The sequence below is a fragment of the Octopus bimaculoides genome, chromosome 26, assembly GCF_046866305.1.
Source record: "Octopus bimaculoides isolate indiv1 chromosome 26, ASM4686630v1, whole genome shotgun sequence".
Taxonomy (NCBI): domain Eukaryota; kingdom Metazoa; phylum Mollusca; class Cephalopoda; order Octopoda; family Octopodidae; genus Octopus; species Octopus bimaculoides.
This window is the reverse complement of record NC_142953.1, coordinates 8,077,998-8,091,396: the sequence shown is the minus strand read 5'-3', so window position 1 is coordinate 8,091,396 and position 13,399 is coordinate 8,077,998. Positions and strand designations below refer to the sequence as shown.

Genomic DNA, 13,399 nt, shown 5'->3' with positions numbered 1-13,399 from the left:
ACGATAAGACTGAGAGGGTTATAGGGAGTACAACAGTTATGGGCAATCTGTAGCCCATGGGACTTTTTGAATGACCAGCCTAACAAGATTATTTTAAGTGTTTTCACTTGTCACCACCTTGCTTTTCATAAAAGATTGCCCATGCTTTGAATAGAGTAATAAATGTGAGAGAGAGCGAGAGAGACCAACAGATAGAATAATAGACAGCTATTTGACGGTTGTTGGTATGGAGATTGAATACAAAAGTAAGATGTGCATGAATGGGATAGAGAGTGCAGTATGAGTGAGATAAGATCATGGAAATGGGATTAATGAAAGTTTGTGTGTGTGTGTGAGAGAGAGTTATGGTGAGAAAGTGATGGATGTCAATGGTGAGTGATATAGAATATAAAAGAGTAATAGGGGGCAGTAAATGGGGTGGATATCAATAAAAATAAATGTGATGATAAATAGGGTTTTGAATTTGGGTAAAATCTGTGCAATGTCATGCCTTACTATACAGACAGTATGACAGGAGAGAGGGAGAAAGATAGAGGGAGAAAGAATGATAGTTGGGAGACAATGCTGGGTGAGGGATAAATGAGGGAGTAACAGAGAGAAAAGGAGGGCAATAGATACAGACTTAATATGAAAACAATGAGAGAGAGAGAGAGATCCAAATGTAGATATTATGCCATTTCAACTTCCATCACTTCCATCATATCAATCTTTGTCTCTCTCTATCTGCAAAAATTTAGTGACATATGTTGGTAGATTTGTGTTAGTGATAGTCTGCAGGCACAAATCACTTTCATTCATTGTTTCATCATTTATTCATTGATTTTTCTCTTATCAGATTTTTCAATGCTGGCATGAGTTTTGAGAGAATTTTTTGATGCAATTTTTCACAGCCAGATGCCCTTTTCTGGTGCCAGGCCTTGCTTGTTTTTTTTTCTTGCCTTTTTCTTTTGCGAGTAAGAAATTTTATTCCATTTCTTCATAGCATGAATCCACCAAGTTGTTGGATTTTTTTTTTTGTTTGTGCTTAATGTAAAATCATCAGAGCTGCCCAAGTTCTGTAAATGCAAAAACACATGGAGATAAAAGATCCCATTCCACCACACACAACACACATGCACACACATGTGCGTATACTTTGGCCTTCACCTTGAATTGAGAATGGCCTGCTAACATGTAGGAAGCACTTGCTGAAGATGCCACACACAGGGGGATTGAACTCAAGGCCACATATTACGAAGCAAATCCCTTAACCACACAGCCATGATGCACTTTGCTTTGTTAGGTTGATAAAATACCAGTTATATACTGAGGTTAATTAAATTAAGTGTAGCCTGAGTCTTTCTTTTATCTATGATTGCATATTTGTTAGAATTCAAGATTTTTCTTGAATTATAGTGTGTGTGTGTATGTGTGTGTATAAGAGAGAGAGAGAGGGGGGAAGAGATGTAGAACGGTTGAGTGCTTAAATTACAGAATGGATCGGTTGAGCAAACATTTTCACTTGTATTTCATCTAAATTGCTAATGGTATTTAATTAAGTACAATTAAAAATGGAGTAATGTTAAATTTAAAAATAAAAATAAATTCCCATTTTTATTATTGTCGTTGTTGTTATTATTATTATTATTATTATTATTATTTCTTTGTTTTTTTTTCTTTTTGATAAATGAAATGTAAAAAAAAAAAAGAAAAGAAAATAAGAAATTCCTAGGAAATGCATTTTCAGCTTTTGTTTTGTCAGGAACTTCATTTGAGCGTAAAATACAAGAGTACACAATAAGGTCACCTGATCCACTTCTAAACACACCTGTAAACAGCAATTTGAAGAAATGTTCAGATGTCCTCTTTATTGTGATGTATGGAGGTAAGTTCAGTAGCATTTGTATCTGCAATAATTTCTTTTGTTTTTAATGTTTCTCTTCTAATGTTTATTCATTAGTCATTTATTTGCCACAATTACTCTGTCTCTCCACACACACATATACACACACACACACACACATACACACTCACACATGCATATTTAGATATAGTGAGATAAATAGATACATAGATATACACATCATCATCATCGTCATTGTCGTCGTCATCATCATGTAATTTCTGTTTTCCATGCTGTCATGGGCTAGACAATTTGACTGAAGCTGGTAAACCAGAGAGCTACACAAAGTGCCAGTCTGTTTTTGCAGGGTTTCTACAGCTGGAAGCCCTTCCTACTACCAACCATTCATATGGCTGGCACAGGTACCCTTTTATGTGTCATCGGCACACTTGCCTTTTATGTGTCCCTGGCACATAACACTTAAACACTCTGGCATGTTAGCTATGATTGGATGCCCTTACTATCAAAAATCTTTTCACAAAATGCACTGGTTGCATTTTACCAGACCCCAGAGCGTTTGTGTGATGTGAGCTAAACTGGAGAATCCCTTCTACTTTATATAAGTTTTTATTCCGAGTTAATGCCTTCCAAGATGGACGGCCTACAGTGCAGGATTGCAAAGTCAACCAAAAATTAGAAAATAATCATGGTGGGAATTATTGTTTATTTTTTACTTTTTTCAGTCATTAGACTGTGACCATGCTGGGGCACCACTTTGAAGAATTTTTAGTTGAATGAATTAACCCCAGCACTTTTTTTTAAAGCTTGGTACTTATTCTGTCGGTTTCTTTTTGCCAAACCACTCAGTTACAGGGATGTAAACACACCAACACCTGTTGTCAAGCAGTGACGAGGGACAAACACAGACACAAAGATGTATACACACACCTAAATAAATATATATATATATATATATATATATATATATATAGGCACAGGCATGTGGTAAGAAGCTTGCTTCCCAACCACATGGTTCCAGGTTCAGTCCCACTGCATGTCACCTTGGGCAAGTGTCTTCTACAATAGCTTTGGGCCAACCAAAGCCTTGTGAGTGGATTTGGTAGATGGAAACTGAAAGAAGCCCATCATATATATGTATGTGTTTTTGTGTTTGTCCGCCCCCCCCCCGCCCCCCCATCACCGCTTGACAACCAATGTTGGTGTTTACGCCCCTGTAACTTAGCGGTTCACCAAAAAGGGACTAATAGAATAAGTATTAGGCTTTAAAAAATAAGTCCTGGAGTTGATTTGTTTGACTAAAACCCTTTGAGGCAATGCTCCAGCATGGCTACAATCAAATGACTGAAACAAGTAAAAGTATAAAAGAATATGATGGGCTTCTTTCAGTTTCCGTCTACCAATTCCACTCACAAGGCTTTGGCCAGCCCAAAGCTATAGTAGAAGACACTTACCCAAGGTGCCACACAGTGGGACTGAACCAGAAACATGTAGTTGGAAAGCAGGCTTCTTACCAGGCAGCCACATCTGCGCCAAGATTTAACGCACCATATCTTTTTCTTCTTTCCTTTGTTTTCTCTTCTGCTTTATTTTTTGCACGTATAATACCTTACACCATTTTAACAAGTTCTCCCACTTTCAAGAATTTCCACACCTTCACAATCTAGAATAGTTTCTCTTTCTTACATATCAGCAGGGAATGGTTACATATTAAAATGACTGATAGGAATGTTTCTGATGCATGAAATATTTCCATGAGAGAGAAGCAGGTGTACATTTGAAACATGTTAAACATTTAATCATCATCATCATCATCATCGTTTAACGTCCGCTTTCCATGCTAGCATGGGTTGGACGATTTGACTGAGGACTGGTGAAACCGGATGGCAACACCAGGCTCCAGTCTGATTTGGCAGAGTTTCTACAGCTGGATGCCCTTCCTAACGCCAACCACTCAGAGAGTGTAGTGGGTGCTTTTACGTGTCACCCGCACGAAAACGGCCACGCTCGAAATGGTGTCTTTTATGTGCCACCCGCACAAGCCAGTCCAGGGGCACTGGCAACGATCTCGCTCGAAAATCCTACAGGAGCCAGTCAGGCGGTACTGGCAACGGCCACGCTCAAAATGGTGCATCTCATGTGCCACCCGCACAAGAACCAGTCCAGGGGCACTGGCAACGATCTTACTTGGCTTGCCGGGTCTTCTCACGCACAGCCCATTTCCAAAGGTCTCGGTCCGTAGTCATCGCCTCGGTGAGGCCCAATGTACGAAGGTCTTGCCTCACCACCTCAGCCCAGGTCTTCCTGGGCCTACCTCTTCCACGGGTTCCCTCAACTGTTAGGGTGTGGCACTTTTTCACGCAGCTATCCTCCTCCATTCTCACCACATGTCCATACCAGCGCAATCGTCTCTCTTGCACGCCACAACTGATGCTTCTAATGTTCAGCTTTTCTCTCAAGATACTTACACTCTGACGGGTATTCACATTGACATTACACATCCAACGGAGCATACTGGCTTCATTCCTTGCGAGCTTACGTATGTCCTCAGCAGTTACAGCCCATGTTTCACTGCCATGTAGCATGGTTGTTCGTACGCATGCGTCATACAGTCTGCCTTTTACTCTGAGTGAGAGTCCCTTTGTCGCCAGCAGGGGTAAGAGCTCTCTAAACTTTGCCCAGGCTATTCTTATTCTAGCAGCTACACTTTCAGCGCACCCACCCCCACTACTAACTTGGTCGCCCAGATAGCGGAAGCTATCGACTACCTCTAGTTTTTCACCCTGGAATGAGATAGAAGTTGTTTCCTGTTTGTTTGCAGTCTTTATTGCACCTGAACATCTGCCACAAACAAAAACTAACTTGCTAGTTAACCTGCCTTTGATGTTGCTGCACCTCTTATGTGTCCATAGCTTGCACCGGGTACATCTTATAGAGTTACTACCTACTCCTTTTCTACATACTGAGCAGGGCCATCTACCTGAAGGGGTTTGTGTTTTATCTACCTTCCTACTTATTAGGATTTTGGTTTTAGCTAGGTTGACTCTAAGGCCCTTCAATTCTAGACCTTGCTTCCACACCTGAAACTTCTCCTCTAGTTCTGATAGTGACTCCGCAATTAGGGCAAGGTCATCAGCATAGAGGAGCTCCCAGGGGCAACCTGTCTTGAACTCCTCTGTGATTGCCTGGAGGACTATGGTAAATAATAGGGGGCTGAGGACGGAACCTTGGTGGACCCCTACCTCTACCCGGAATTCATTGCTGTACTCATTTCCAACCCTCACCTTACTGGCCGCATCTCTGTACATGGCTCGCACAGCTCTCACTAGCCATTCTTCTATCCCAAGTTTCCTCATTGACCACCAGATAAGGGATCGGGGGACCCTGTCAAAGGCTTTCTCCATGTCAACGAAAGCCAGGTACAGAGGTTTATCCTTGGCTAGGTATTTCTCTTGCAACTGTCTCACTAGAAATAAGGCATCAGTAGTGCTTTTACCTGGCACGAACCCAAACTGCATCTCATCTAAATTGATTCGCTCCCTAATTAGTTGGGCTATGACCCTCTCTGTAACTTTCATAACCTGATCTAACAGCTTGATGCCTCTGTAATTATTTGTATCTAAAGCGTCCCCTTTACCTTTGTAGCAGTTGACTATGATGCTGCTACACCAGTCATAGGGTATGACTCCTTCGTGTATCACCTGGTTCGTAATACGGGTGACTAGGCTATAGCCAACACTGCCAGATATTTTGAGCATCTCTGCAGTGATTCCTGATGGGCCGGGGGCTTTCCCGGTCTTCATACTCTTAATTGCTTTATCTACCCTGGTACTATCAACTCGGATAGCTGGTCCCTCTATTGGGTCGACATAAGGCAGGCTCTCTTTCTCCCATTCATTCTCTTTATTAAGCAATCTATCGTAGTGGCATCTCCAGACCTCTTTCTTTGCATCCTCATTTAATGCAAGCGTACCATCATCCATGCGAACACATTTCTCTCCTACAACATCACTATTCTCTCTCCTACACTGTCTTGCAACCCGAAATACCTCGAGTCTTTGGTCCTCACGGCGCAGAACATTGGCAAATCTTTCCTTATCTGCTTCCCCTCTGGCTAAATAAACCTGTCGCCTAGCCTCCCTTCTGGCACATTGGTACAATTCCCTGCTACCACCGTTCTTCCAGTCCTTCCAAGCTTGTTTCTTTTGTCTAATAGCCCTGTCTACCTCCTTGTTCCACCACCACGTTACTCTGGGTTGGGAGGGGACCTTACACCACCCACAAATCTGGTCGGTGGCTTTCAACAGGTTGTCCCGCAGAAATCTCCAATTGTCTTCCACGTTGTATGATGCTATATCCCCTTCTATTTCGTTAAATGCTTCAAGTAACTTGTCTCTAAGTCTCTGTCCGTTTGCAGGGTCTTTAAGCTTCCACACCCTTCTTCTCCAAGCCTGTCTAATTCTGGGCACCCATTTTGCCTTGATCCCAAAGTCGCTAACTACTAATCTATGTTGTGGGGTACATTCTTCGCCAGGGTAGGTTTTGGCATTTATAAGCCGCCCTCTTTCCCTATTTCTGGCGAGGATGTAGTCGATTTGGCTAGAGTGTCTGCCGGAGCGGTAGGTGACTAGGTGACTGGCAGGTTTCCTGAAGTTGGTATTGCAGACCATAAGATTGGTTGCATCACAGAACTCCAGCAGTCTGGTTCCCTCCTCGTTGCGGGAACCGAAGCCATAGCCTCCATGTATGCCATGGAAGCCCCCAGCACGACGTCCGACATGACCGTTGAAGTCTCCAGCCACAAAGAGAAGGTCCCTGTCACTCGTCGACGAGGTAGTTTGCCTCCTAATTAAATTATATGTATCACTATGCAGTCTGTATAGGCTCCTTTTCGTATTTTTGGTCTGCCTTGTTCATAGAAGAAACATTTACAAAAGATTATTGCAGGCTGTGTGGTAAGAAGCTTGCATGATTCCAAGTTTCTGTCCCACTGCATGGAACCTTGGGCAAGTGTCTTCATATTTTAGCCTCAGGCCAACCAAAACCTTGTGAGTGGATTTGGCAGACGAAAACTAAAAGAAGCTTGTCATATGTGTGTGAGTGTGTGTTTGTGATTTTATGTCTGAGCTTCTCTCTCACCATTGCTTGACAACTGGTGTTGGTGTATTTATCTCTCTAGAACTTAGCAGTTCAGCAAAATAGACCAGTAGAGTAAGTACCAGGCTTAAAAAAAGGAAGATATGCACTGAGGTCGATTCATCCAACTAAAAATTCTTGGCAGCCATCTAATGACTGGAGCAAGTATAAGATAAAAGATAAAAGAAAGATACATATATATATATATATATATATATATATATATATATATATATATGTCTGTGTATATATATATATATGTCTGTGTATACATAAATATATACATATATATATATACACACACAATCATCAAATGTATGTTTTATATAGATAAATAGATAGATAGATTTATGCTATGATGTAATCTATGAATACATCAATAAAGTTCTACTGAAACAGATGTAAATTTTAAACCCCATTTGTGTACTTCTTTCTTATATCTACACTACACCGAGAACCAACCTTAAGTCAAATCCACAGTTTACATTGGATTTGGTACATACATATATATATATATGTGTGTATATTTATGTATACACACACACACACACACACACACACATATATAAGTCAGTAAATGGTGGGGTTGTGTTAACCGCACGTGGAGAAATAATAGGAAAATGAAAAATAATAATAAGGCAGAATGCTAAACTGAAAGCATATTTTAATATAGATGTGCATAAGGAAGATTAAAAAGGATTTCTTACCGGCTTTCATTGCATGGCAAATTTTCAAGAACAGGGAGAATAAAAATGTTTTTCACAAAAAAATAAGAAATAATATATAAAAAAATAAATATACCAATACATTATATTGTCTTTGAGCTTTTAAAGTTCAATGGTAATCCATGGAGATAATTGTTAGAAAGATTAGGATGCATGAAATTGAAAGTTGTGTTTTGTTTAAAAAAGAAAGGGGGCTGAAAGTTTATGTGTTAAGCAGGAAGTGTGGTGTCAAAACAGGAAGTGTGGTGTCAAAACAAGAAGTGTGGTGTCAAAACAGGAAGTGTGTGTAAGGGACCATATTTCTCTAAGAACAGACATAAACTTCCTGTTGACAAAGAGTCCAGAACTCCAACTAAAGAGTATAAAACCCACAGAATTGTCTTCCCTTACACACACTTCCTGTTTTGACACCACACTTCCTGCTTAATACATAAACTTTCAGCTCCCTTTTTTTTTAAACACAACTCTTAATTCCTTGCATCCTAATCTTTCCAACTATTATCTCCATGGATTACCATTGAACTTTAAAAGCTCAAAGACAATATAATGTATTGGTATATTTATTTTTTTATATATTATTTTTTACTTTTTTTGTAAAAAACATTTTCATTCTCCCTCTTTTTGAAAATTTGCCATGCAATGGAAGCCGGTTAGAAATCCTTTTTACACATCTATATTGAAATATGCTTTCAGTTTAGCATTCTGCCTTATTATTATTTTTCATTTTCCTATATATATATATATATATATATATATATATAGACAGTACAGCTGCTACAATCATAAACATTCCAAGCTGCATAATGAGAGAATCTGCCCAACTGATTAGCAAATATTCGCCCACAAACCATCTCCCCTTATAAAGGTCTGTGTGATAAAAAATGCCATGACTGTGGCCAATATAACCGTAGAACAGTGTATGGCAGTAGTATTAGTACACCACCATTAAATACAAATCATCATCATGTATGTGTGTGTGTGTGTGTATTTATATATATTTATATAGTTGTATATATATATATTTATATGCACACACATACACAGATGCATATATATTTATATATGTATATATGCATATATATATATATATATATATATATATATATGTGTATGTGTATATATATATTTATATAGTTGTATGCATATATATTTATAAGTACGCATATTCACAGATGCATATATAAATGTATATATATATGCATGTATATGTATATATACATGTATATGTATGTGCATTTATATATATATATATATATATATATATGTATATACATACACACACACACACACACTCACACAAACATAGTTGTGTAATGCAACAATTGCACTATTTCATAATTTCATTTTAGACTCTACAGCTGTTTTCACAGTTAAAACACTTACATAATTATTATATAAAGATACATAAATAATTTGAATGAGATGGATAAACCATTTCATTAGGAAACATGTTTTAGACACAGACATGCGTACACACATCATATACAGACACACATACATATGTAGGTGCAGGTATGGCCGTGTGGTAAGGAGTTTGCTTTCCAACCGCATGATTCCAGATTCAGTCCCACTCTGTGACACTTTGTACAAATGTCTTGTAATATAGCCTCGGGCCAACCAAAGCCTTGTAAGTGGATTTAGTAAACAGAAACTGTGTGTGTTTGTATCTTTGTGTCTGTGATTGTCCTCCACCACTGCTTGACACCAGTGTTGGTGTATTTATGTCCCTGTAATTTAGCGGTTTGGCAAAAGAGATCGAAACAATAAGTACTAGGCTTACAAAGAATATGTGCTAGGGTTGATTTGTTTGACTAAAGGCAGTGCTTCAGTATGTCCACTGTCAAATAATTGCAACAAGTAAAAAAAAAAAAAATTTAAAAAAAAGAAAATAATAATAATAATAATAATAATAATAATAATAATAATAATAATAATAATAATTAGTAGAAGAAGAAGGTTTCTATTCTACATCCAAGTTTTCAAGCAATCTGATTGACAGGTTTCGTTAAGATTCAGATGTTTGAATATTTTGTTGTAGCAAAATCACGATTTATTTTTTTCTTCAGGTTGTCTCCTGGAAGCAGGCCAAGAATTCCCGACCATTCGTGCTGATTATGCCACTTTAAAGAACACTTTTGACTCTGTCATCAAAGCTCACTACCCTAGCATCAAGAACCATGTTTCATTCCGGTTACTTTCATGTCCTCCCATTTGTGCTGAATCACTCAACATGCTCTCAGGGTAAGACTTCACCTTTTTCTGACCTGTGTATTATAGCTGTATCTGTGTGTGTGTCTGGGAGTTAGTGACCTTTATTATATATATGTATATATACGATGATGATGATGATGATGATGATGATGATGATGATGATGATATATATATATATATATAGAGAGAGAGAGAGAGAGAGAGAGACAGAGACAGACAGACAGACAGATAGATGGATAGATAGCTGAAGGATTAAAATTAATCAAAGGACATACTAAATATATCTACTTGCTGGAAATAACAGTCAAAACACTTATTTAAATTGCCAAAAAACACAGATAATGACTACAGAAATCAACTGTCTGCAGGCAAACAGACTAAAGCAATCTCTCAACATACATTCAAGTATTTGGACTCACCTGGACTGGCATTATAGCCTCACCTTCCTCAGCACGCTTTACCATGATGGAAAGCCCCAACCCGTCATGTTGAAGTCTATGCTGCAGCTCAATCATGGCAGCCACCAGTGTGAAAATAATTTCAATACGGAGCGAATTGTTCAGAAGAAAATACTTGAGAAGATATTATTGACTCTATTATTATCTAGTGTAACAATTAAAAATAATATTAACAAAATTAATAATATAGGCGATTACTGGCCCAAAAAGCATTATATGGCTGAAGGATTAAAATTCATCAAAATGAATCAGCTTCAACATGACAGGTTGGGGTTTTCCATTATGGTAATGCGTGCTGAGGGAGGTGAGGCTATAATGCCAATCCAGAAACCAGTCCACATGAGTCCGAATACTTGAATGTATGTTGAGAGATTGTCTTAGTCTGTTTGCCTGCAGACGGTTGATTTCTGTAGTCATTATCAGTGATTTTTTGGCAATTTAAATAAGAGCTTTGACTGTTATTTCCAGCAGGTAGACATACTTAGTATGTCCTTTGATTAATTTTAATTCTTCAGCTATTTAATGCTTTTTGGGCCTGTAATCACCTGTATTATTGATTCTGTTATTATCATTTTTAATTGTTACACTAGATAATAACAGAGTCAGTAATATCTTCACAAGTATTTTCTCCTGAATTATTTGGTCCGCATTGATATATATATATATATATATATATATATATATATATATATATATATATATATATGACAGACTTCCAGACTGTTTCTATTTATCAGATCCACTCACAAGACTCTTTAGTCAGGCTAGGGCTATAGTAGAAGACAGTTGCCCGAGCTGTGCAGTGGGATTGAACCCAAAAGCATGTGAATGCAATGCAAGCTTCTTAACCACTCAGCCATACCATATGTATATATATATATATATATATATATATATATATATATATCATCTTCATCACATATGTATGTGTATATATATATATATATATATATAGTTAGTTAGTTGAGCTTAGCTCATTATAATTGTTCAAACTGCATAATTGCATAGTTCAGTTAATTGCCTAAATAGAACTCAAAATTGTATTTTATCAAATCTGTGAACAATCGAGTGGCTAATTGCATATGCAAATGAAATCAGTGATGGTTAATTGCATATGATGTTGTCTTTTTCTGAGTAAAAACAAATAATGATAGAAAGTGATAAAGATATTAAAAAAAAGTCATATGATTAAAGTTGTTCTGGAATCTTCTGTTTTCATGAGTTAAAATGAGAATATATTGAGAACTGGTTTTGTTTAGAAGCAAATCATTTTGGAACCACTCACCATTGAAAGACAATCTAGTTACATAATATCATTATAAGAACTGAATAGGAGCTAAAATTCTTCAAATTATGCTGGAGTGATAAAATGGGATGAACTGTCAATTGTAGTTGCATGATGGAATTTAAAAACATTTTTATGAAGAGAACACCAATTTCCAAATTAGACATTAAAAAACAAGCATAGAAAGCTTATGACAACTTAGAAATTTTAGTATTACACATTCATCATCATCATCATCATCAACAGCAGCAGCAACAACATTTAACGTCCATTTTCTATGCTGGCATGGGTTGGAAAGCTTGACAGGAACTAGCAAGGTCAGGAACCACACCATGTTCTATAGACTGTTTTGGCTTCGTTTCTACTGCTGGATGCCATACCTGCCCCTATTGTTGATAACCTCTCTATATATTATATTAATGTGTTACTCTTCTCCCTCCTTTTCTTTCAGTTTGAGCCCCTATTCCGCAGAGTCTACAACCGGGAAAGATGGAGAAGTAAACCCAACAATGACCCAGGAATTCATTCCTCTTGGCGCCATTGCTTTATTTGCCTCATCCAATATTGACTTTGAGGACAGTGTGACTTCAGTGATCACCAAGGCTAACCACGTGTATCAGGAATTCCTTCAATCCGATGAGGGTAAAGGTTTCACTGGACAGGTAAACACCATATACAATCACACTTAGACGTTTGTGTTTGTCTATCTCTATATCTGGTTGCAGCTATCTGTCCATCTCTCTCTGCCTTCTCTCTCTCTCTGCCTTCTCTCTCTCTCTGCCTTCTCTCTCTCTCTCTCTCTCTCTCTCTCTCTCTCTATATATATATATATATATATATATATAATAATATTAGGGACAAAATCCAAAATCTATGAGTTCTTGAAACTTGGTTCTTTTCCCTAAAACTATATATATATATATATATATTTAAGTATGTATACATATGCACATAGGTATGTAACCACATGTGAATCGTTGGCGATTTTTTCCCCCAGTCTCCTGTTTCTGATGAAGAGCGTTGCTCAAAACATAAAAACCACCTTTCTTTCCTTCCCTGAGTGTCTGCTAATAGTTTCCATGTACCACATTGTCGCGTTGTTTTTTTCTTGTGTTTTGTTCTTCATTTTGTTTTTTATTTACTATATATATATATATATATATATATATATTAATATTTAGCAGCTGTTAAATGTTAATGAAAATATACATATATACAGGTACTCATATTTTGAGTTCTATTTTTCCTGTTTGCATCACCATACCTATAAATATATATTTTGAGAATAACAAGGTTGTCAGAATGTTGGATGATTATATATTTATATCTTTATTTACATTTTAAGTGTTTTCTTCAGTTATCGAATTTATCAAAAAAGTGGTTTACAGTAAGTTTGCTTCACCTTTTTATATAAAATTGAAACTGATATCTCCACATTCCTTTACGGAGAATTCTGTTTCATTCTGTGATGTGAATTTTACTTTTGTGAGTTGTTTTTTAAAGTTTTTTTCCTGGCGTTTACTATTTCATCTATCAGGTTTCTCATTTGGGGGTTCTGTAAGAGTATTGGTAGGTTTGATTGTATAACCTGGAAAATGTTGGTTATTCCAGGGTTGTGTGCATTGATAAATGGAATAGTATGTTTCTTGCTTTTTTCTTTTGATGTCCTTAGTTGTGTGATGTCTAATTTCATCGCTTTCGAGATTCCATTAGTTATTAGTTTCACAGGTTATTTTTGTTCTTG

The 13,399-nt window shown here is 37.3% G+C and overlaps 1 protein-coding gene across 9 annotated transcripts in view; it reads left to right on the top strand.

Annotated features, from left to right (window-relative positions):
* Positions 1 to 13,399, top strand: part of LOC106870348 (membrane-associated phosphatidylinositol transfer protein 2-like) — a 141,066-nt gene that overhangs the window by 110,440 nt on the left and 17,227 nt on the right. For 6 of the 9 annotated variants that reach the window (XM_089342428.1, XM_089342426.1, XM_089342433.1 and 3 more), the window contains 3 exons: positions 1,742 to 1,864; positions 9,768 to 9,942; positions 12,107 to 12,317. In XM_089342428.1, the coding sequence (XP_089198554.1) occupies positions 1,742 to 1,864; positions 9,768 to 9,942; positions 12,107 to 12,317 (509 nt within the window). Of the gene's footprint in view, positions 1 to 1,726; positions 1,865 to 9,767; positions 9,943 to 12,106; positions 12,318 to 13,399 lie in introns of all 9 variants that reach the window. The other 3 variants (XM_089342427.1, XM_089342431.1, XM_089342425.1) reach the window with 1 other exon arrangement.